General features: G+C 36.5%; 1 protein-coding gene across 5 annotated transcripts in view; it reads left to right on the forward strand.

Moving 5' to 3' along the window:
* LOC145984948 (von Willebrand factor A domain-containing protein 5A-like) overlaps positions 1-17902 on the forward strand; it is a 124639-nt gene extending 106737 nt beyond the window's left edge. For 3 of the 5 annotated variants that reach the window (XR_014441378.1, XR_014441380.1, XR_014441381.1), the window contains 2 exons: positions 12132-17549; positions 17622-17902. Coding sequence is in view for 1 of the 5 variants with exons in the window: in XM_083118378.1 (XP_082974504.1) it covers positions 12132-12334 (203 nt within the window). In the remaining 4 variants the exon portion in view is untranslated. The other 2 variants (XR_014441379.1, XM_083118378.1) reach the window with 2 other exon arrangements.
* Positions 17903-23917: the final 6015 nt, after the last annotated feature.

A 23917-nucleotide genomic window follows, 5' to 3' on the forward strand; every position in this document is an offset into this window, starting at 1 on the left:
TCTACGCTGTCCTCCAGTGACCATTAACATGGAGGATGTCCCCAATAGACCAGCATCCATTCCAAGGAGTGATTGCTGGTTTATCATAGGGACTTTCAGCCTATTTATTCCGGAGCGAGAGGTACGCTTCCCGGACTTACCCGCCCAAATATGAATTGATAAATCAAGATGTTGGAAAGACACATTTAATATTCTGATGTTATTACATTTAACTATGCACAAGCACTACACAAACGTATAAGATTATTTTTACATGTGAGACCAACAACATGGGTAACAAAAGCATTGTACTTACATATCCTGCTTCCACCTCCTCACACATGGGCCTTGAAACAAACACTTTTCACTCCAACTACAACTGGGGAGATTTTCTGTGACTTTACACTAAAAATATAGCGGTATCATAAGTCACATGGGTATTGGCTTGCACATGGACTGTTTCAGGGAGCTATATCACAAAGGATGGGCCGAATAATCCTGGATGCCTTTGGATACTAAGCATCATGGTTTCCTGAAGACTCATTGTCCTCACCATGTGGTATTGAAAATTTCCGAATTTTCATGTATATTGGTTCCATGCACTTTAAGGCACTTTAAGTGCTGTAATTCGTCCATATTATACACTACTGGACTATTTCCAAGCACTTTAGTAGCTATTTCACATGTTTTAAACACAATGGCTACTCCATTGTCCTTTCTCCACTGGCCTACTCTGGCCCAAAACTTGGAGCGATGTCAACTGCACCAACTCTTTTCACCAAGTGGAATCAAGATGGCTTCCTCACATGTTAAAAGCTATCACAGTCTCATTGTCTGGTAGCCACGCCCATGAAGCCATCTGATTGGTCCACAGCACTTTGGGTTACTTGCTTTCATCAAGTACCTTGAGAAGCCCAATAGATGGCAGTCCAGTCAGGGCTAGTTCCCCTGACTCTCACCAGATGGCTCTGGTGCTGTGAGACCGATTGTCTTTTGTCCAAAAACATCGATTTTTTGATGTTTTTGTGGTTTGTTTGCACATATAATTGTGATTTGCAGTTATTTTCAGGGAAAGCAAGTTAATTTGTGCTTGCATAAATGTTATCCTGAAAATATCTGTATTAATAAAATAAATTGCATGTAAAGCACCATGTGCTCTCTGAATTCTGTTTGTCCACAAAAGGCTGTCTTTTTGATAACCAATGAATTTTGGTCTGGGGCTTATTATTTACTTAATATTTTGATGTTTTGTCATACTTTTACTAATTAGGCCTAATTTCTGTTAATCTTAACATATCTGGGAATGTCTATTCCTATTAATTTTACCTGAATTGAATTGGCCTTGTACTTTGGTTGGAGTGGAGTGCTGCCTGTATGTATTGGGGATGTATACCCAACCTTTGGTTGGTTATAATTTCATTTCAGCACAACGATTAACATTGACATCAGATATGAGCGTTGAGAATGTATCTATGAAAAATTATGGTCTTGCTGCTCTGATAGAATTACAAATGTTTGATGGTCATTTTGGTTCTCTTTCCACTGCTGTCAGTATTGATAATATTACTTTTCTTCAAGGTATGATGTTGAGGTATTTTTTATTCTATTTGAAACTGTCAGAGAGAGAGAGAGAGAGAGTATAATTGTTTATTAATTCTCACTGTATTAATTCTCTATGTACGTATGTGTGCATACTGTATATCGACAATTTGCTCTTATAATCACTTTTGGAGGCCATTTTTCTATCATTTCCAACACCACATTGTACATATTACTATGACATGTATAAATGTAATGTGTGTCTGTGAGTATTTCAAAAGCACACACTTCCCAATGACATAGTTTTAACATTGTCATTATGCAATCAAGGGGCTCCAGGTTCACTACCTGCTGGAGGCACATACAAATCCCAGTTTATACTGTAGGTCCAGTCCTATTTAGTCGTTCTGTGCATCAAGTGGATTTAAAGCATACTCAGAAAAGAATTCGAATTGCACAATAATTTCTGAGGAAGGATGTAATAAGTATTGTCCTTTAATATTTTGGTTATTTTGTACGTTAGTCAAAGAACATACTGAAACAAAATGCTAATAGATTGATATGATATAGTTACAGTATAATCAACATTCTAAAGTAGTACAACTCTGAAGTATTTGTGTAAATTTTAGCCACAATCGGTATTTGTTCCATGTCGTGTAAATTTAATGTACGGAATTGTTAAAATTATTGAATGGAACTTGATATAGATACTATCTTCAGTGGAAATCAAATCTACCATACGATATTATCCAGGCGCGGAGCGTCCATGTAAGCCGGGCTTACACTTTATTAGTTCTAGTAAAATGTATGTAATTATATGGCAAAATTCTCGGCCCGATACCAGTCTTCGAGATCCTGTTTGTTAGATTGCAACACTTCAGCACCAGATGGCACATGAGAACTCCCGCCTTTTGCTTGGGGAAAGTTGTAAGCCGTCTGAATGTTGCCTTACAAATTTCTGACCGCGAAGGAGCAGTGCCTACCGTCGCCCACCTTATCTGGAAGGAGAAGATCAAGGAATATAGGGAGAAGAGCGCGTCGAAACCCTAGGCGTGTAAACCTACGGGCAGAGGCTTACAACAGCGTTGCAAACCTCATGTTTAGAAAAAGTGTTGTTCATGGACGTCCGCAGTATTTGTTTCCACCAGGGAGGATTAAGCAAAGTATTTTTTTCAGGGGTTAGGGTAAACTAGGTATATTTCCCTTCTCAAAATATACTAATTCAATTTGAAGTTAACATTTTTCTGCAACGCCCTTACAATAATTAACAATTTCATGAAAATGGTTGACATTCATTTTTTTAGGAAGTGTCTCCTCCCCTTGCCCTTTTTTTGCACATCCATGGTGCCGTTTAAACTCCGAAATTATGCTACATACTACTAAATTGTTCTGGGATTTTCATATTATAAATATTAATTTATAACAAAAACAAATATAAATTCGAATGGTTCAACCAACGGCATGGGTTCCACGTTATGTGAAAAGTTTGAGAAAATTCAACCACAACGAAAAGCGGCCCTGTTGTTTTATTTATATCTCCAACTTACAAACGACTTTTTAAACTTGTGCGAGATTTAGCACCATTATGCTTGGGTTGGCTTCACTGAATACGTGCCAGCGACACACAGGTCCTGTAAGAGGAGGGGCTCCAGCGTTGTCGGGTATGAATAGTTGACTGCAAAGGAAATTTGAGCCGGTGGTGCTTCAAGGAGGTTTTTTTTTCCCCAGGAACAGGGAATTCTGAAGCAAGAAACTAACAGGAAGGGGAAAAAGGAGAAACCTAGAAATGAGCGGGATACGGGAAAACTAGATACACATTGATGTGCTAAATTCTTGTTCTTTCTGTTTTTCGCTTGTAGGAGAGCATAAACATTAGACATATTAAGACTCTGTTTTCCGTTTATGTATGAACTCAGCTGGTAATAATTGAGCTAAAAAGTGAAATAAATGTTAATGAAAACTGAAGATTGAACCAATTTTACAAATTTCATGTCAAATGTGAACCAAATATTATTAATTACATAGTCCGTGATTCAAACACTCTTCGAACAACGTACGAAAAGCCTGTTTATGATCTTTTAGGTGCTAGATTTGCTTTTACACTATCCTAAGAAAGCACTTACATGTCCTTTGATAGAAACTTCTGGATATATCCCTACAATTTGTGAGCATTTCTTTTATATTGTATTTTTTTTTACTAAATATAGGGAATTTTAAGGCAAGAGAGGGAATTTATTTATATCCGAAAGGGATATTCCCCTCACAGTCCGAAAGATCACTGCTTTGAGCAGTGACCGATTTTGGATCTGGTTTCTTTTTGTTTCCCCCTTCTTGCTGTGTGTTTGTTAAAGTCTCGAGGTATTGCTTTTGCGAATCCCATCTATAGAAAAGCGGACTGTCGTCCCTGTGCTGTGGTGTGATACAGTAGTGAAGTGCATTATGGAATAAAATGAGTGTGATTGTGCGGTGGGGTGGATAACTTGTTGAAGACGCCGTTGTCCAGCAAGGATTTTGCTGCCAAGAAGAAACTTGTGGATATAGGTAGGCCCACCCCTTCCTTCTCTAGCAGACATAGGAACAGAAACGAAAAATAAAGTGCGCCGATTTTGCGATTCATGATACGGAGCTCATACTTGGTTATGCGGTTGTAAAAAGTATTCAGCACTTTTCTGTTTCCTTCTGTTTTCGTTTTATCTAACTTTGCATATTTTGTATCGATACGTTACTCATTGTGATAGGAATAACACTGACTTAATTATCAGATATCCAGAATTTTTAATTTGGTGAAAAATTCCAGGGAAGTCTTCTGAAAAAAATGGGGGGGGGGGGGGTCGATGTGTGTGGATAAATCACTAACCATGTCAGCCCAAAAATAAGCACAGCGGGAAATAGCCTTCGTCATGCTAGGCTTACACTGTTGGAAAGGTCACGCTCCGCCACTGATATTATCACATTTGAAACAATGCCAACCAACCTCCATGGTGGAGCATGTATCTGTGCACTATTATGTGAGGTTTTGGGTTTGGAGCCTGGGCACGGGTGTTCTTTCTGAGTGCCCCTTTATCAGTTTCATCACTCATCCTTATCTTCACAATTGCCAGCCCCCATGCTGGAGTGGTTAGCGCATCGTGCTACAATGCCAGGAGTCCCACATTCGAATCCCGGCATGGGTGTTTGTGAGTGTCCTTTCATCAATTTCAGCATATCACTCATCCCCATCTTTGCAATTAGCTAAAAGTGGCAGAAAAGTGATGTAAATTAAGCCAAATCAATTAACTTCACAATTAGGCAAAAGTGGCAGCAAAGAGAAGTAAAATAAACCAAATCAATCAATTTATAAGAAGATCTATACTGCATCACCCATCCGAATCAAGGAATTAAGAACTGTGCTGAACAGATGGTGAAGTGAATTTAAAAACTCCACCAGCTCCAGTGTATTTGTGCATGCATTGAATGAAGAGGCAACACATGGAAGAAGCAGAAATTGCTTTTATTTAAAATTTGTTGTTTGGAGATAAGCAAAAGCTACAATTTCTTGCATTGCTATCAGAACTGTGTGTATAAATGTGTGTCAATGTATATAGTGCATAAAAAGAAAAGTAATACTGCAACAATGCTCCTAATTTCATGCACATTAAGAATGTAGTTTCACTCATCCAGAATTTCGGTACTGTGGTGTTGGTAGATAAACTGGTATCAAATAATTTATCATGTCCAGTTTTTATTTACTTTGCTTTAGACTGGTATTTAGGCAATTCTCAGGAAGAATGAAAAGTTGGTTTAAATATTATCTGATTAGCTGGACCTATCATCCTTACATTACATACAAAATAGATTCTATTTTTTTTTAATTATCACAGTTTCTTTAACAAGAAATTATTTGACACATGATTTATAAATGTTATGAAAGCAATGTAAGTAAATTGTTTCATTTTTTGAGGGTACTATTACCATGAGTCTTTAATGCATGAATTTTTAATGCATTTTGCATCTTTCCTTCCAGGTATTGCCTCTTCTTACACTTCATTTGTTGCTGTGGACAATAGTTCACAGACTACAGATGGCAAAGTCTTTGAAATAGTAGCTCGCGAAGTCCCAAGTCAGATACTCATGTATACTCTTGCCCAATCCTGTAATGAATTGGAGGATAGAAGTTGTGCATTTTATGCATCTGCATCTTTAGACACAAAAAGAGCCTGTGCATACCAAATGAATTCTCGTTCATCATTACCACAGATTGCCAACAGGCTGGCTTCTGGATTCAAAAGCTTGTTCACCTTTTCAGCAAGATCCTCAAAATTAAAATCAGATGCAAGTATTGAGCAAGCACGTGTGGAAAATGATTTTTTTGCTCAGTTTGTAGAATTACAGCAGTTTGATGGCCAGTTTTGTTCTCTTTCAAGTGTGGTTGGTATTGATGAAGGTGATGTTGTGCAAGGTAGGCTGTTGATTTTGTAATTATCTTGAGTTTTCGCTTTCCACAAAATATTGATTACAAGTAAACTGTGACAATTTGTTCTCTATATGGGGGAAGGGGTCAGTGCATTGATCCCATCATTCCCATTGTCCAGCTGAAGTCTGGATTTATGTATATAATAGGGCTGAGCTGATGCCACTTTGAACCGATACTGATACCAATACTCTTACCAATTCCCATTGATACAGATACCTGAAAATTGCAATATATATATATTTTTTTTCCAAAATATTGATCAATATTGGTGTGTAAATATTCTTCTCCAATTATATGCATCAATTTACCAAGAAATGTGCTTTAGAATATTCAAAACCTGCATCAGAATATTAAAATAGATGTTACGTAACACAAACATCGTTTTTCGTGCAAAATTGGTGCAAAATAAAAAAAAAAAACTTTGAATTTTGCATAATTTCCAGGATAATTAAACTCTGCGAAAGTGTTGCTTCGCATTTTTGCGGACCTCGTGAAAGACCAAAATGCCGGAAAAGTATCGGCTGGTATCGGTAGATGAATTCCAACCGATACTTTCTGATACCGATGCCAATATTGGTATCGGCTCAGCCCTAGTATGTATAGAGTTCTGGGCCTAACAGCATTGAGGTCTTCACTACATACAGTTTGTTATAACGAGAAAATGGAAAAAGAGGGAATCCTCCAAAATGTTTTAGGGTGCCTTTTAAGTGCCTATTTTACTGCCTTTTCATATTTTAGTGCCTATATATCTGTACCCTAGTCATAATACAGTGTATGTGTCATATTTTTATAACATTTATTTTTGTGATGCTGAAAATTTCACTTTCTATTAAATAATCATATCAGAGTCTGTGAATTTCCTGCTTCAGAACATCACTTATGTTAGTTATCAACTATTCAGATAACATTACCAGTGTTTTTGCATATGTGCATGTGGAAATCGTGAACCTGTCTTGTAATAATCACTGTCGTCATGGCAAAAAAATTCTTTCTTAATGACCTTGTGAACTTTTTTCCTCTTATCTATTAAGATATATTATACTGATATCATTTAATGTCAAATTTAGCAATAACATAATCAATAGTTTGTATAAAGGACATGAAATTGCAATAATTTAGTAGAAGAGGGTGTGGAAATTCAATGGTTCCTAAATATTCCACCATATTTGTAAGCAGTGCTCGAAAAATCTTCTTCAGAGCTAGGCGCCAGGAAACCACCTACTAGTAATTGTGGATACTATAAGATGCTGAGCCAGCCCCTGTGGCAGAGTGGTTAGCACATTGTGCTACGACGCCAGGGGGCCCGGTTTCGAATCCCGGACTGGGGTTGGATGGGGGGGGGGCTCAACACCATTTTTTTAAGGGGTATAGTAAGAACCTCACAATTGTATGTTTGGGTTCCAAAACGAGGGGAGGGGGGGTGCGGAGGTCGTTGCAAGGGAAGTTTACTTTCTCTTGGTAGACAAGGCTTAACATTAAGAGGCCATAATGTTGAGGCAAGAAAATAAAAAAATGGGGAGCAACTATCCCTTAAATTGTTGCCACTGTAAGGTTGTCATTTTAATCAGAACGTGAAATCGAACCAAACTAGCACTACACTCACTGAGGCCCCGGAATTTCTGCTGTCGTCAATGTCTTCATTTTCGAATCACTATATCTTGTAAAGCAATCAGAGGACGCTGACTGATCTGATCACCAATCGACTGTATGAATTGTCACACTTACCTCTGAAATCTCAACAACCGATTCATTGTACAACCGAAAGATTGAATCTGCGTATTTATATCCTCATTATATTCTAGAACGTTCCACAGATAAAATGATTTGCTAATATTGCCTGTAGTTGACTCCTTCTCTCATTCAAGAACATACCCTCTCCCGCCTTCCAGAGATTAGAAATTACAACGAATTGCCCTACGTGTGGCGCTACCTTTGTTGTGCAGCTTCCAAATGCTGATAAGTCTCTACATAGTGCTTAAGTGTGCTGCGACAACACCGAAAGCGCAAGAAAAGTTTACGTGCAATATTATCAACAACAGGGTTATAGAACATTCTCCGTCTTGCCTCTATAATTGTCTATCTCCTTAAATCATCGTCACATTATTAAAAAAGCCAAAAACCTAACTTTATCTAGTGTAAAATAAAAAAAAATCCTGGTAGGTGGGGGCTCGAGCCACCTCAACCCCACCTTGGATATGTGCTATTAACAATAACAGGGTTATAGAACATTCTCAGTCTTGTCTCGATAATTATTTCTCCCAAATTATCATCACATTATTCAAGAAGCCAAAATACTAATTTTATCTAGTGTAAACAGAAAAAATTCCTGAAGGGGGGCTCGTACCTCCTGATTCCCACCTTGGATACGTGCTATTGACAATAATAAGGTTATAGAACACTGTCCATCTTGTCTCGATAATTATTTCTCAGATTTATAAATTTATTATCTTCACATTGTTCAAGACGCCAAAAATCTAATTTTATCTAGTGTAAATAAAAATTTCCTTACGTGGGGGGGCTCGAGCCATCTCATCCCCACCTTGGATATGTGCTATTAACAATAACAGGGGTATAAAAAATGCTCCGTCTTGCCTCTGTAATTATTTCTCTCCTTACATTATTTTCACATTATTCAAGAAGCCAAAAACCTAATTTTATGGAGCTCCCTGTGCCCCATCTTGGATACGTGCTATTATCAATAACAGAGTTACGGAACATTCTCAGTCTTGACTCTATAATTATTTATATCCTTAAATTATTGTCACATTATTTTATTTCACACCACAAGAAACAAAAAAAAACTCATTTTATCTAGTGTAAACCTAAATTATTTTTTTTGGGGGGGGGGGGGCTCGAGACCCCTAAGCCCCCCCTGTGGATACGTGCCTGGGGTGGGCCGCAGTCCCCAACTTTCAATGAAAAAATCATAAAAATGGGGAGTTTGTTTCACATATTCGATAATGTAATGCACCCAGGAACATGAAATGACTCATTAGTTTGAGAAAGGACCATTCTTTGAAAATAAGGCTAAAGTTTGCATCCCTTCCCTAAAATAGTGGGGGAAGAGAGAGCAAACTCCCCATTTTTATGAATTTTTCATTGAAAATTGGGGGCCACGGCCCACCCAACCCCTCTTATTGGATTTGGCATTTTGATTTCTGCACGGTTGCATGCCCTGATGTTTTAGCTGCAAAACAAAAGTTACCCGAAGTAGATATTCAAATAGTCTACCAGTTATAACATTTTTTGTCAAGTAAGTGTATGAATTTAAAATTCGTGCCAACTTCCATACATAACTTTGGACTCTGGGGAGGGGGTGCATCCACATGACGTGCCAATGCTTCGTTTAACCCACTGTAAGTGTTTCCGACCGAACAGAAAAGTATCAAGATAATAAAATAACAGGAATTTTGTAATCAGCTGCATGGTCGAAATATCGACCAAAATACAAGTAGCACCTTATATTCGATGGTCGATACATCGACCAAAATATGAGTAAAGGTTAAGCCAATACTCGTTCAAAGTAAAAATACTACTTGATGAATTTCAAAACAGGTTTTAATTTGCGAATGGCAAATTTCCTTATTAACTGCTCACTTTTCTTTTGATGCTGCTTGTCAAGTTCTGACCTTCGAAAGGTATTATTGAATTACATTGCAACTCATTATTGAAAGAGAAATACACTGCTCAAAAGATAAAAGTAGTCACATGTATAACTTTAGATTTGAAAACAACGATTGCATGTACAAATTATCTAATATGGCTACATCTAAATTTGAACGTTTTTCGCTACGGAAAAGATGACACCACCATCCCTGCTTTGTTCGTCATTTGTTAAGGACATCTAAATGCTTCATGTAACACAAGTCAAAGTGCATGCAACGTTTGGTCAGTGTGCATCGTGGTGTTTAGAAGCTATGGTTGATAGGACCAAGGTAGGCAGCAGGGGTAGCAACTGTCGTTGAATGAAGCCACTCGTACTGCTTCAAGAGGACTATTCCCAGCGGTATGTTGCAAGAATACTGGGGGTTGTTCAAGGTACCATATGGAAACTATGGAAAGTTTTCAAGAGCATTGAAGTGTTGCCAGGTTCCCTGGAACAGGTTGCCAAAGAAAAACAACCTTATCACAGGACCATTTTGTTCATTTACGAGCATTACGTAACTGCCATGTTAGTGCACGAGAATAGCAGGTGCTTCAGGTGTGAGAATTAGTGACCAAACTGTCAGAAACAGACTGAGGGAGGCAGCTTTACAGTTGAGACTGCAGTTCGCCAGAGACCATAGTCAGTGGCAGCTAAGACACTGGCATCCTGTATTATTCTCTGAGTCCCGTTTTCTCCTTGCATGGTTCAGATGGTTGTAAATGTGTTTGGAGATGGCAGGTTGAAAGATTCTATCCCCGAGCAATTCAACCTGTTGCTTATGGAGGTGGATCTGTTATGGTCTGGAGAGGCATAAGTTTGGATGCAAAAACTGATCTCCACATCGTTTGAAATGGGACCTTAACTGTGAGACGCTACATTGATGTCCTACATGTTATTTCTCAGATGAGAGAACTTGGGGAAAATGCACTATTCATGCATGATAACATGAAATGCCATGCATATAATGTCCTTTAAAGAATCCTCCAGGAGCACAATTTGGAAAAAATGGAATGGCCACCTAGAAGTCCTGACTTAAATCCAATTGAAAATCTCAGGGATCAACTCCAATGACGTGTTCGAGACCAAAATCATCCTCCCCAAACACTTCAGGTCCTTGAAGAAGCCCTTGTGGGGGAATGGAGGCATCTACCTCAAGTAAATATATGGCATCTTGTCGGAAGCATGAACAGGTGCTCTGATGCTGTCCTTCAGGCCAGGGGAGGTAGTATTCCATATTAACTTGTGAGAATTACCATGTAACCATGTTCATTCCTTTCGGCTGTAACAAGTACACACAGAAGGTTTCTTCTTAGGGGGTGACCCGGGGGCAAAGGCCCGATTGTCAAAATTTGTCCAACAATTAAGTCATTTCTTGAAAAGTATACACTGTATTTCAGTTCTGTCTTTTTTGTTCATCAGTTTACATATAAAGGTATTATATACTGGAATTACAAAACAATACATCCATTGTTACTATTATTAACAAGCACCATTTCAAAGACCCCTAGGTTTCTTTTTGTTACTATGGGATAAATTGAAGATAAAAGGCTATAACTGCTGAACTACTGCATCTTTTTGAACAATTTCAATTCTAAATGTAAGAATAAGTAAAAATCAACATTTTAAGTAACATCCCAAAAGTAAGGGTCCAGGGGGTAGGCAGGGATAAAGGCACAAAGTTCGAAATTTTCTGTAATTACGCAAAGTTTCTGAACCCTGCAATTTGCATTTTAAAGTTGCACCACGTGCATTACATATTCTCATAGAGTGGTCTTTTTTTGTGCTTCCCTGCAAATTTGGTTCATCCAGAGTCCATAGGGCTGATTCTAAAAGCAAAATTCCGGACATTGTTCTGAAGTTGGCAACACTGCCACTTTTTATAATATATATATATATATATATATATTTTTACTGAAGTACCAGTCTGATCTCAATTAACCTGTAGACGGTTGTAGGAATGTACCAATGCTACATACATTTTTTTCATTCGCTTTGGTCTATTGAGTTGGGTACAGGGGCCAACTTTTTTTAAAAAAGTTCAGCTTTCTTCTTGTTCTTTGTTTAACACTAATTAATTATTGGAAGCCACAGTGTATAAATTTTACCTCCGCTAAAAGCCCTGTCTTTAAGAAAAGCAAAACAAATTTCATCTGTCTACGACTATTAGTTCTTGAGTTATTATTTATTATTTTTTTGTACTTTGCGGCAAGTTTGAAAAGCGCATGCTTGAAAATGTGCCAACGAGAACGAGAATACAGGCAGGCGTGAGGTCCGGCATATAAAGGTTAAAAAGAAGTAGAATGGATTTTATATGTTTATCGCCATGAAAATTATAATGAAATAGCACAGTATTGCACTAAATTGTAAGATATGTATAGATATATCTGATCCGATATGCCTCTATTGGCCAATGCCAATAGAGTACAGTTTAATCTGTCCCATCCCTAATTGTAAGTAAAAGTTTCGTTACTTTATGGTAGAAGACTGACTTTATTTTATTTTATTTTTATTTAGGAGCAACAGATAATAAAGTGAGCAAAGAGGTCTGGGCAACTGCCATTGCAATTGCTTTCATGGAAGAGAAATACCCAGATAGAAAAGATGAGTGGGAGCTGGTGGCTGAGAAAGCTATAAAATGGCTGAAGAAGAACGTTGCTGGCGATGTGGAGGATCTGATTCAGAAGGGCAAGGTTTTTGTGAAGAAATGCCTAGGTTAAGTTTGGTGTGGCTCTTTGGAACAGCTGTAGAGTGAAATGTACACGAAAATCACATATTCCTGTTTGCCTATAATAATATGTTTAGCACTATGGATTGCTGTAGATTTGATGTAACTGATTTTTGAGTTTGCAACCCAGTATGTTGCCAAATTATTATTGCACTGTGATTGGCCTTGAGCCCTTGTTGTATTGTTGACATGCACTATTGTATTTCTTAAACTTTAATTAATCATGTAGTATATTCTAGTGTGTTTTAATAAATTTATCTGCCATCATACTAGTAGTATACCAATTTGCATTACCTCAAAGTAATTGTTTAAGCAGGTAACTGATCAAGTAATCTATAGTTTCATTTGAAAGACAAACAAAATTAATGAACTAATGCAAGGTTCTTCTATGTGCATATATTTGCATTTTACACTTCTAATAATAAATCAGTAGAATGTAGGAATTGAATATATCAAGAAATAAAAATCCTATTTTGTAGCATGTATTTAGATTAATCTTGGTGGTACTGTTACAGCCCATTATATAAAGAGAGGTACTTATATATTGCTGAGGCTAAACAAGTTAATGTTCACTATTTACCAAATAAGTAAAATATGTTCTTAAAATTAACCAACAATACATTTAATGTGATTGCAGCCTCAGTTTTATTGAATTTTTGTTTTGCATTTTGTTGAAGTTCCTATATAATCTGTACTTAAACATGATGTATTCTGTTAGTGCAACAAAACTTTGCACCATTCTATAGTACTTGCTTTTCTATCAGTAACGTATATTGTCATTACGTTGACACAGTATTAATAAATGTAGCTTTTTTGCAAGATAGAAAACAATGTACTGAATTTGTGAAAGAAAAAATTGTACCGAATGTGCTTCGAATTACTATAATTGAGCAGCTTGGAAGTAAAACAACCCACAAAAGTATGGAAGCGAAGAAATGCAGGCAAACGTTTGTCCATCACAATGTGGCTTATGGGTTGGTTACCCAGATGGTCCTGTGTGTTTGTCATTATCTACCGAATGAACTCCATTCAGTATCGTGCAACAATTGCATTCAATGTTAACTCAATTTTGAATGGACCGTGGGTATTCCGTTTTAGTTCCAAGCCACTCAATTGTATATTTTTCTAAAAACCTCTCCATAGAAATACCAAGTCCTTTATGTAGCAAAGTTTTTGTTTTATTTTATGAGAGTTTTATGAATGGTAAGTTTTAACTGGTGTATACAGATTTCTAAATATGTTATAATAGTATAGTACATGCTATGTGTAGCCATGTTGTCAGTTACCATATTTGCCAGCATATAAGATGCACTGGCATATAAAATGCACTCCATTTTTCGTACACATTTTTTTATCACTGAATTTATAATTAATATACAGTATTTCAAATATAAAGTAATATATGGGTCTACTATCAACAAATAACTTACCTAATCTAACTAGGAAAGAATACATTTTAATCTTCATCGCACACTGCAAGAAATACATCGTTTAATTCAGAATAGAGTAAGTTTCCAAAAACAATTCAATCAAAAACTGTGTTGACATATAAGACACACCCTATTTTTCAGACCTACTTTTAAAGGAAAAAAGTGCATCTTATACTCCGGCAAATACGGTATATGTAGAAAAATTACAGGAATGCTAAACAGTGTGCTTAAATTAGAAACTTAGAATCAAGAAAAGTTGACTGCAATATATTGTGTGTAGTCAGCTTGATAAGTGTACAATATTATTTCATTGCCAGAAACACTGTGAATTATTTCTGGTTTTGAAGTAAAGACTGAAGAGAGCATGTAATTTCTTGAAGCATTTCCAAAAAAGTGAATTATGCTGTTGACTTTACATTATATTGTTAATTCAGCTGATATAATTGATATAGTAGAAATATTTTGAAAATGCATGCAGGCATTATTCAATAGATGTGTGACAATAAATGATACAGTGGAACCTCAACTGTGTGTTCACGGGACCATGGCTAAAGAACTTAAAATGTAAAAATCCAGGAATGTATAACCATAATTCCAGTGTGTAAGCATGTTCAGGGTTCGACTTATTTTGCCTAATCACATTTCTAGTCCATCCTTTAACATTTGTATTTCACTTTCATTCTGTTAAAATGTGTGTTTGAGCATACACATGGGTCTCCCCGATGGTGTAGTTGTTGCCTTGTAATCAAGAGGTCTCTGGTTCAGTTCCTGGTGGAGGCACGTAGTGATTCTTACCTCAGTCCTGATTACCTTATCTGTGCATAAAGTAAACTGAAAGCAAATGAGTGGAAATGTCAGAGCACTGACCCCAGAAACACTACATTTTGAAATATTATTTTACATGCAAACAGCTGTTGAATCAAATTGCGGTTTTCAAATAAGTGAAAAATGCATATTGATTGAATGATATTTAATATATTCCCTTTTTCAGGTTTTTAAAATATTTTTGTTTAATTTCCTTTCTTTTCCATGACATTTTGTAACCATAAATGTATTTCCCTGATCCTTCTAGTATTTCCAGGTCAGTGGTAACCCTATATATTTTTTGTTGCAAGATATATACAAAGAAAACAAAAAACTTCTCAGTATTGGTGAGATAACTGAATAAGCTGCAACAATAAATGAAAGCTGCCTTACTGCTTGACAAGTCTTTGTCATGCTTTTTCGTATTTTCCTTTACAAGATCAGTTCACATAATTCTTGGTAGGTGGAGCAAAGGTTGCTTCTAATTTCAAATTACTTTGCAGTAGTGATGTGATGATTAAGCAGGTGACTTAGTAATTCTAATCTGTTTAACAGTAAATTTTTAAATCGTTTCGATATGCAAGATATTTTAATCGAAATGTAATTAAATTTACAGCATTCATATTATGTATGATATGAAAAATGTAATTATAAATATCCTCAAGTTTTATATTTGTTCATAAGCAGATCTTAATATATGCAAGATATGAATGAAGGGTGAGAAATTTAAAAGTATTACAAAGAAATTGAGTAACAGAATCTGTTTAACTATCAGATTTTTACAAGTATCAATTTCAACTGATTTTCTTTCATCAGATGTCAACATTTGTCACATCTCTACTTTGCAACGAAATCTGAAAAATTCCTTCTTATGCACAAAAGTTGTATGTGATATTTGGAAACATGAATTTACACATTGTTATTCAAAATAATTAATAAAATAATATCTCCAACACCATGGAGGAAAAAGTACCTGACAAAATTATGCAATTGGCAATTTGGTGTACCTGCTTCGTATCCTAGACAAATTATACTTGTATGAAGAATTCTATTTCTATTACGATTTATATTAGTTTGTGTTATGAAGCTATTGCTTACTATTAACTTTGATCTATAGCAAGACTGTACTTTGTAATTATTATTATTTTTTATGTGGGTAGTTCAGATATACAATTTTCTACAAAATGTACTGACATAAACAGAATTGTTGTAATTACTAGAATTTGTTTCAGGGATGAGCCGACACTATCTTGAACTGATACTGATACCATTACCAAAATTCAAAGTTGTTCAGAATATTTGTAAATTTCAATATGAATTTTTTATTGTAACTATAACATGTCAATCTAATGGAGTTTTAATTTATTATGTTTATAATTTCACATGAAATAATAATTTAATCACAATATCTATTTCTCCCTACAAAGTTGTTGCCGAAACAATAAAAATTATACATTTTTGCAGACTTCGTGTGACATCCAGACTCCGGAAAATGTTGGCCAGTATCAGTGATTAAATTCCAATTGTATCGGTATCAGGTCAGCCCCAATTTTTGTGTTACTTCTGTGATCTTTGAAATATGCAAATTTATACAAAACTGCAATTTACAAAGCAATATTTTAGATACATATTTTGACTGCTTTTAGTTTGTAATTTTAGCTTTTATTTCCTTGCATATTATTGCACTTGACAGTTCTCACAATCATTGTTATATATTACAAAATAATACGCTAAATCTTACGTTGAAAATGGGTTTTATTCTTCTAGCAATGTTTTCTCTTGTTTGTTAAAACCTTTTCAAGCTAACCAGAATAGAGGGTGAAAGAAATAGTGACTTCACAGCAAGTGCAGCACGGTGGAGGAAATAAAAGTTCACATGGGATGAAAACAACATGGGCACAAACTGATTCATATTTTATTAGTGTACAATAGCTACCCATGTAATATTGTCTCTGTGCGTGTCTTGTAAGTGTCTGGAGAACAAGAAGAAAACATTGCTAGAAGAATGAAAGCCACTTTCAAAGCAAGATTTATTGTCTTTTGTAATTTTCTTTCCTTGAAAAATGTACACTGTAAGAACTGAAAAAAAGGTTATTTAAAAAATGTTATTTGGAGTACTTAAAAAAAACTGTGTACAGAAGTTTGATTTGGTTCTTTGTTTTCACTTACGAATTATAGACAAACACAAAACCCATTATGAACAATTGACATTGCACCGGACCAGTCAGAAGTTATAATGGAGAGTTCATGGTTGCAACAGGGTGTCTACAATTTTATAGAAACAAAATTATCTGATTTTTCCAGGTTTACAGACCAAGAACCAAAATTCTCAAGACAATTCATGTATTTAAACAAGAATGTATCAAGGTCACTACAATTTCGCTAAACACCACACTTTGAATCCCATTTAACAAAGTTTTTAAAATATTCACATGTTAGAAACAATAATGAGAAGGGAAACTGAACAAAATTTGACTATTGGGTCAGTTTTTATATATTACCTAAGTTAACATAGAATTCCTTTTTGTGTAAAAATCATAAAAATTATCGCATAAATAATACATAATTATAGTCAAATTTAGTAATGTATGTATTTGTCCTAAAAACAACCAAACACCCAAAGCAAGAAAGTGGTAAATACCAATAGCCACTTACTGTAGCAGATCTCTACTTGAAAATGGTTCTTTTCCTAGAGTATTTAAAATCAATTTCTACTGCAACTACCGATAATACTTAGTATATTAAACTGAAGTATAGTTTGTTCACAACAAATTAAAAATTAATTGCTTGTCATTTTTTTTCTTGTTCAAATCCAACTTTTAGTGGACTACTACAATGTTGACTTTTGCAGAAAGAGTAAATTTCCTACATATCCATGACTTTTCCCAAGATTTCCAAATTTTCCTGACTGGTAGACATCTTGTTGCAACTTGTGCTGAGGGGAAGGGGCAAGAGGAAACAGGCATATATTAGGTGCATGATATACGAGGGACAGTCAAATGAAACCCTTAATTTGTTTTTATGTAGTGGATTTCTGCATGTTAGCCTAGACCCCATTTCTAATTCTCACATATTTTCAAGTCTGAGTTAGTGCCTGTATACCTCGAGAAGAAGAATATTTGGTATGCATGTGCAGTCACTTATGAGCAACTGAAATGGTCTTTGCACCCGTCGGCCTATGAACTTAGGCTATTCTTGAGCTTCCTCCTTCATTCGTAAACTTGCTGGTGTGGTAAGCATGCATAGAGATATTGAATTTTCATTTGCCCTACAGGGTGGTATTTGTAGGGGGGATGGGGATTTCCCTCCCTCTGGGTACTTGCCCCCCCCCCCCTCTGCGTTCGAAATTTTATATGTTATATATTTTAAATGTTATATGGCATAAAGTCATTATCTCATGCTGTCCCTAGACTGACATTAGAATTTCCTCCCCACTGGAAATTTCTTAAATGCCACACTGCATACAATGTCTTAAGTCCAGAGGCTCAGGAACCACTTCTCTTCACTGGTGCATGTGTGTGGAGGAGGTGCAATCTTTAAAATATCAAGAATGGCATTTTGATGCTTGCCTGATCAGTGTTGCACCCTTGAGGTTGTTTTGTAAATAACAGTTGATCCCTGATGTAAATTTGACCCGTATACAGTCTTGGTCTATACTTTTTATTGTACTATATTAAAGGTTTTTTTTTTTATTTGACTCTCCCTTGTATTTGTGAAGTGGGAAAACTTGTGGTGATCTAGGTGGTTCAGGACGAATGCCAACGACCGGTTTTAATTCTCGGGGAGGCATTTAGGCTCTTCTGCACATGTGTTGTCAAGGCAAGGTGAACAGAATCCAACGAAGTGGCTGTGTGTTATTTCCTGTTAGATTTGTTTTGAACCAACTAGCCAGTATTACCTCATGCTGTGCCAGCAATTTGTATGAAGTTTGTCTTCAACATTGCCAATTATGTAAACAGTAAATTTGAAAATTAATGTATTCCTAGTTAATGCAATGCTTTGTGTGATTTATATGTATTAAGACATTTCAAAAATGATATATAGAAAAGTATCTGTTGAAGTATATTCAAATTATATTAGAAATGATTGAACTGTTTAAAATGCTTAATAGCATGAGTTATGAACTGTGATAGTTTAATTTAAATGTAATCAATATTTTATTGAGTGGTAGTTTGGAAACATCACTTTTTGATGTCAATTAACGATGTTAGCTATTGTTAATGTATGTGTACTACAGATGAAATATATCTACTTATGTATTCAGCGTTATCAAGTATGAGTTATTATTTCTGTTAATGTTAATTAGAAATATACACTCGTGAGGCATCACCAATATATGAGTAAAGACCAAGTATGTAGTGCAATGTGCAAGAGAGAAAATAATTTCAAAAATGGAAATGAAGTAGGAAATCCTCAGTACATAAAATAAGTTGCGTATGTTTTGTACTGCAACGCTTCATTTTGTAAAGTAATATGGCAGGCAAGATTGCAGTAATGTCCAGATCAGAAATTAGGATGATGGTGGTCACAAGATAAAGTGGTACTTTGGCCACTTGGTGGGAGGGGAAGTACTGGGAAAAAAATGGGAATATTTGCACCCATTGCCCTCTGTAGGACTTTCTCAACATTTATCTCATTAGTGAATAAGGTAAAGGCCCCGTGCATTTAGCATCGTGCCGTGAAAGCACATTTAGGCGATAAGGGCAGGGCACACATTCTTGATCACTACCATTTTGGCACTACCATTTTGGGTGATGTGATCAGCACCATGTATCTTCCTGATCATCTATCCCAGGAATCGAACCTGGATCTCATACGTGGCAGTCAGATGCCCTACCGACTAGACACTGTGGCTCTTGCATGAGTGAGTAGATAATCATTACTTGGAACTAGATGGTATTGTAATTTGTGTGACGGAAGTGGTAAGAAGATGGAAGGGCATTTCTTTACACAAGAATATTAGTTTGTATATCTTGGGGCCCCCATTCCTGTAGACATCATGACAATATACATATCACATTAGAAAATTGCAGATTTACTTCGGCCAAAGTAGAATTTGTCCTCTTTTCAGCAGACAATGTGCAAACTTTGCACACAGTTTGGTACACTCCTGGGAAGCTCAAATCAAATTGTTTCACCCCTGAAAGTATGTTACCTGCCAAGCAACAGTAGCTTTTACAAGAAGGTGGCCAAAACACAATGCAGACATTACGAAGTTACCAACTAGTTGTTACAAACACATTTTACTGGACAGAAAAACTTTCGGAAGACCTCACTATAAAAATGATTACTTACGGTTTGTGAGTATATGTTTTATAGAAAAAACAATGTTTCGAGACAACTGGTCTCTTCCTCAGGTACACTTCTTGCAATCTGAATTACTTCATGTAATTCAGTGTCATTGTAGCCTGGGAATACATAAGATTGTTTCCCTTGTGCTCAGGGTACAATTATTTTAGTTTTAATGACAAGATCTATTTGCAGAAGGGATTAGCGATGGGGAACCTTGTCTTGGTAATTGTATCTGGGATTTTCATGCATTACATTGAAAAAACCGCCTTGGAACAGACGAGGGGTGGTATTAAATACTTTGGGAGGTGTGTAGATGATACCTTGATTATAGGGGACGAGAAGAACCTTAAAAGAATGTTTGAGATTTTAGGAGAACAAGATGACAGGATTAGTTTTACTAAGGAAGAAACAAAAAAGGGAGAAATTAACTTTTTAGACCTATGGATTATTAACACCGGAAAGGAAATTATGACAGGGGAATACCACAAAACATTAGCAGATGACCTGTATATTCATAACAAATCGGAACATTCAAGGAGAACTAAGAATAATATGTTTCTCAACTTTTTCATAAGGGCAATAAGGCTATGTAGTCACGGGGAAGAAGAGCAATGGATCATGGCCATGGGAAAAAAGAACTGTTACAAGGAGATCGATTTGAGGAAACTACAAAGGGATGCTCGTAGCAGTGGGGGCTCATGGTCTGGGTCTATGGGTGTGCACCTTGGCCTCATATCCAGAAGAAGTGTTATTCCCACTCAATTATTCCTGCCAGTTTCTGCTAATCACATTTTCAATCCAAGTTATGATGCACCTTTTCCTGATGATGAGACCATAGCAGAGTTATATTTCATGAAAATTTAAAAAAAATAAGGTTTATTACAAAATCGAAATACCCTAGTGATTTTTTTAATCGATCACGAGAGAGGTGTTGTTTGGTCTCTTTCGTGACCTGTAGAAAATTCAGCATTCAACGACCTGACCAAATCACTCGCAACTCCATACCGATAAACTGCTATGGTTTGTAAAGGAAAATAATAATAATGCCAGAATTTTGTGTAATTGCAGTGTTTTAATAACGTATATTATCTTTCTTCACAGAAACCCAAGTTTTATCCACATAAACATTTCATCGTACACTTAAGTTAATAACCATTTTTAATGTACTTATTCAGTTTAGTCATTGTAATGAGAATCCTCGAAACCCTAATCAAATGCAACTAGTTCGTGCTAGCACCTTTACAAAAATTATCTCAAATCAGTGACATAATAGGACAAGTTACAGATTCTCCTATGCACTGAATAAACAATTGGATTGACTGTTCTGTGACAAAAATACAAGATTAAACCCTGATTATTTGTATACAAGTCTAAATGCACCAATTCCTACGACATTGTGAATGTTTTTAATTCAAACCGTTGACATGTTATAAAACTATTTTTCCAGCACCTGACCTGTATCAGCGTATTCCACTCATCACATCTGGCCTTGCATGGTTGAATGTGCTTGTCACTACACATCACACCCTCTCCTCTTCCTTTCCCACCCTCCCCTCATTTGGATTTCAATACTTTGCTCAGAACCGCATGAGGTGAGAGAGATCAAAATTTCCCTTGCTGAGAAAAAAATCCCTCAATTTGCAATGATGCGTGGTTTTTCAACTCCGTCACTTGACAAAGAGTGGAAAGATTGCAACACTACATGACGAAGAGCGAACAGCGCATGTCCGTAGCTACTATGTCACAATTCTTTGTGCGAAGCAAGTCTGAAAGCCCTTGATCCAAGCCATAAGAGCCTTTCTGCTTCCTCAACCCACAGTCGAACACAGCACCATTTCAATGTGCAGCTGTGTGCACTTCCCAATTGTGTTCATGCGACGCGAGTTACTCAGATAGAAAAGCTGACGTAAGGAAATAAATGGAAGGTGATGTGGCCCGGGAACATTTGCTATTTTGAAGAAATAGCTTTCAATGAATAAATATAATAAAAATCAATTACATTGCACATTTATTTGGGTGTGGACGTGCGAGTGTGCGAATAGGCAGCAGCAGCTACTGGCTCGTAGGATTTGTGAAAAAGGGGAAAAAGAAAAATAGTAACGATATGATAGGAAAGTGTTGAGGAAGAGAATGGGGAAAAGATAAAGTATAAATACACAGGGATCCCGTATTTCAAAGGAGTTTTGGAGAAAATAGAAAAGGTGGCCAAGGAATATGGAATCAAATGTGGAATGAGAGCACCGAGAACAATCGAAAAACATTTTACTGAATATAAAAAGGATGGAAAGAATGGGTAGAAAGGGGGGGAAATGAAAAGGGTTGTATAAAATAACATGCGAATATAATAAGGAATATGTAGGGCAAACTGGAAGGAGTAAGAAGATTAGAAGGAGAGAGCATGATAAAGATATTAGAGAGGGAGCTCCAAGAACTGGGTTAGTTGAACATGTAATTGAAGAAGGGCATAGAATCTGGAAAAGAGAGGTGGTCAAAATTGAAAATAACTCAATAGGTAGAAATGTGTATGAAGCAGCATATATTTGTAAAGATAGAAGTAACAAATTGAACGTGGAGGATGGAAATGTAGACGAATTATGGATCCAGATGTTTAAGCGATGGGATAAGAGCGAGGGGGAGGGGGTTATTGCTTTCCAGGTCACTCCGACCGTAATCAATGCGACCTGCGAGATCCAAGATTTCCAGTTTAAAATGACGTAACAGTAGGGGAGTGGGAAAAGGGGGAGAGCAGGTGGGGCAGAAGTCTGGCATTCAGTAGGAAGCAAAATCAGTTACCATGTAGACAACGTAGCTTGAGGTGGGGTTTTAACGTGTAATGGGAGACATGTTTTTATCAGGGTTGTTGAAGGTCCAGGAACTCATAAATTCTAATGGGTTCTATTGGGTTCCCCTGCAGGACCAGAACTTTTTTCTCGCACAATTTAAATTTGGTCCAAGTTACGTATTGTTACATTGAAAAAAGGTTCCGGGACCGTATTTAAATTGATCCAGAAAAAAGGTTCCTGGACCGTATTTAAATTGATGAGGGGGGAAAAAAGGTTCCTGGACCGAATTGATATTCTTCCGTAAAAAAGGTTCTTGACCAAATTGAAATTCATTCTGGAAAAAATGTTCCTGGACCGAATTTAAATTCATCTGGAAAAAAGGTTCCTGAACCATATTTAAATTGATCCAGAAAAAGATTCCTGGACCAAATTGAAATGATTTAAATATGAAAAGGTTATACACTGTCTAGAACTCATTTACGTTTGCTGATTTTCTCTCCCAGTCTGGGATTGAATTTTTTTACAATTCCAGGACCAGGGTTAACAGATTAAAAGTTGCCTTCTAAAAATGTCCGTGAGTACGTTTTACATTGGAATGTCACACTGTGGTTGTAGAAACTGTAGCGCAGGGAATAAATCAAAGCGCTGTTGTTCTCTCGTGGGCAAGGTTCAAAAACTCCATTCTCGAAGAGTTACTGTACATAACACAATGGACTATATTAGTGTGGCCGTGGCATCACATTGAGTTCAAACAAACCCGCCATTCAGGAACCGCAGCCAATAGGAGCCGTCGATGAGAACGTGAGGCTGCTGTGTTTCCAGCATATATTACAACAGGGAACAGCAGTGCTGCTACAACCAAGTGAAGGAACTCGCGCGAGAGAATGGTGCTATATGGAGAGTGGTAACGTGACTAGCGTTTGCGTTTCGCCCATTTCTACCTTGTACCTTAGATTCTCAAGACAACCAGCACCTGGATTAGTCTTTCATGCTCACAAGTGGATAACTGCTTATCGCCAGGTCCGTATTCGATCCAAGTTGCGTATTGTTTCATTTTAATACGGAACTTGGACCTTATTTAAACTGATTTGGAAAAAAATGTTCCTGGACCGTATTTAAATTGATCCTGGAATAAAGGTTCCTGGACCGAATTTAAATTGGTTCGGAAAAAAGATTCCTGGACCGTATTTAAATTCATCCATAAAAAAGGTTCCTGGGCCACATTTAAATTCATTCAGAAGAAAGGTTCCTGGACCGTATTTAAAT

Source organism: Lepisma saccharinum, chromosome 3 (assembly GCF_977018435.1).
Source record: "Lepisma saccharinum chromosome 3, izLepSacc3.1, whole genome shotgun sequence".
NCBI classification, from domain to species: Eukaryota; Metazoa; Arthropoda; class Insecta; order Zygentoma; family Lepismatidae; genus Lepisma; species Lepisma saccharinum.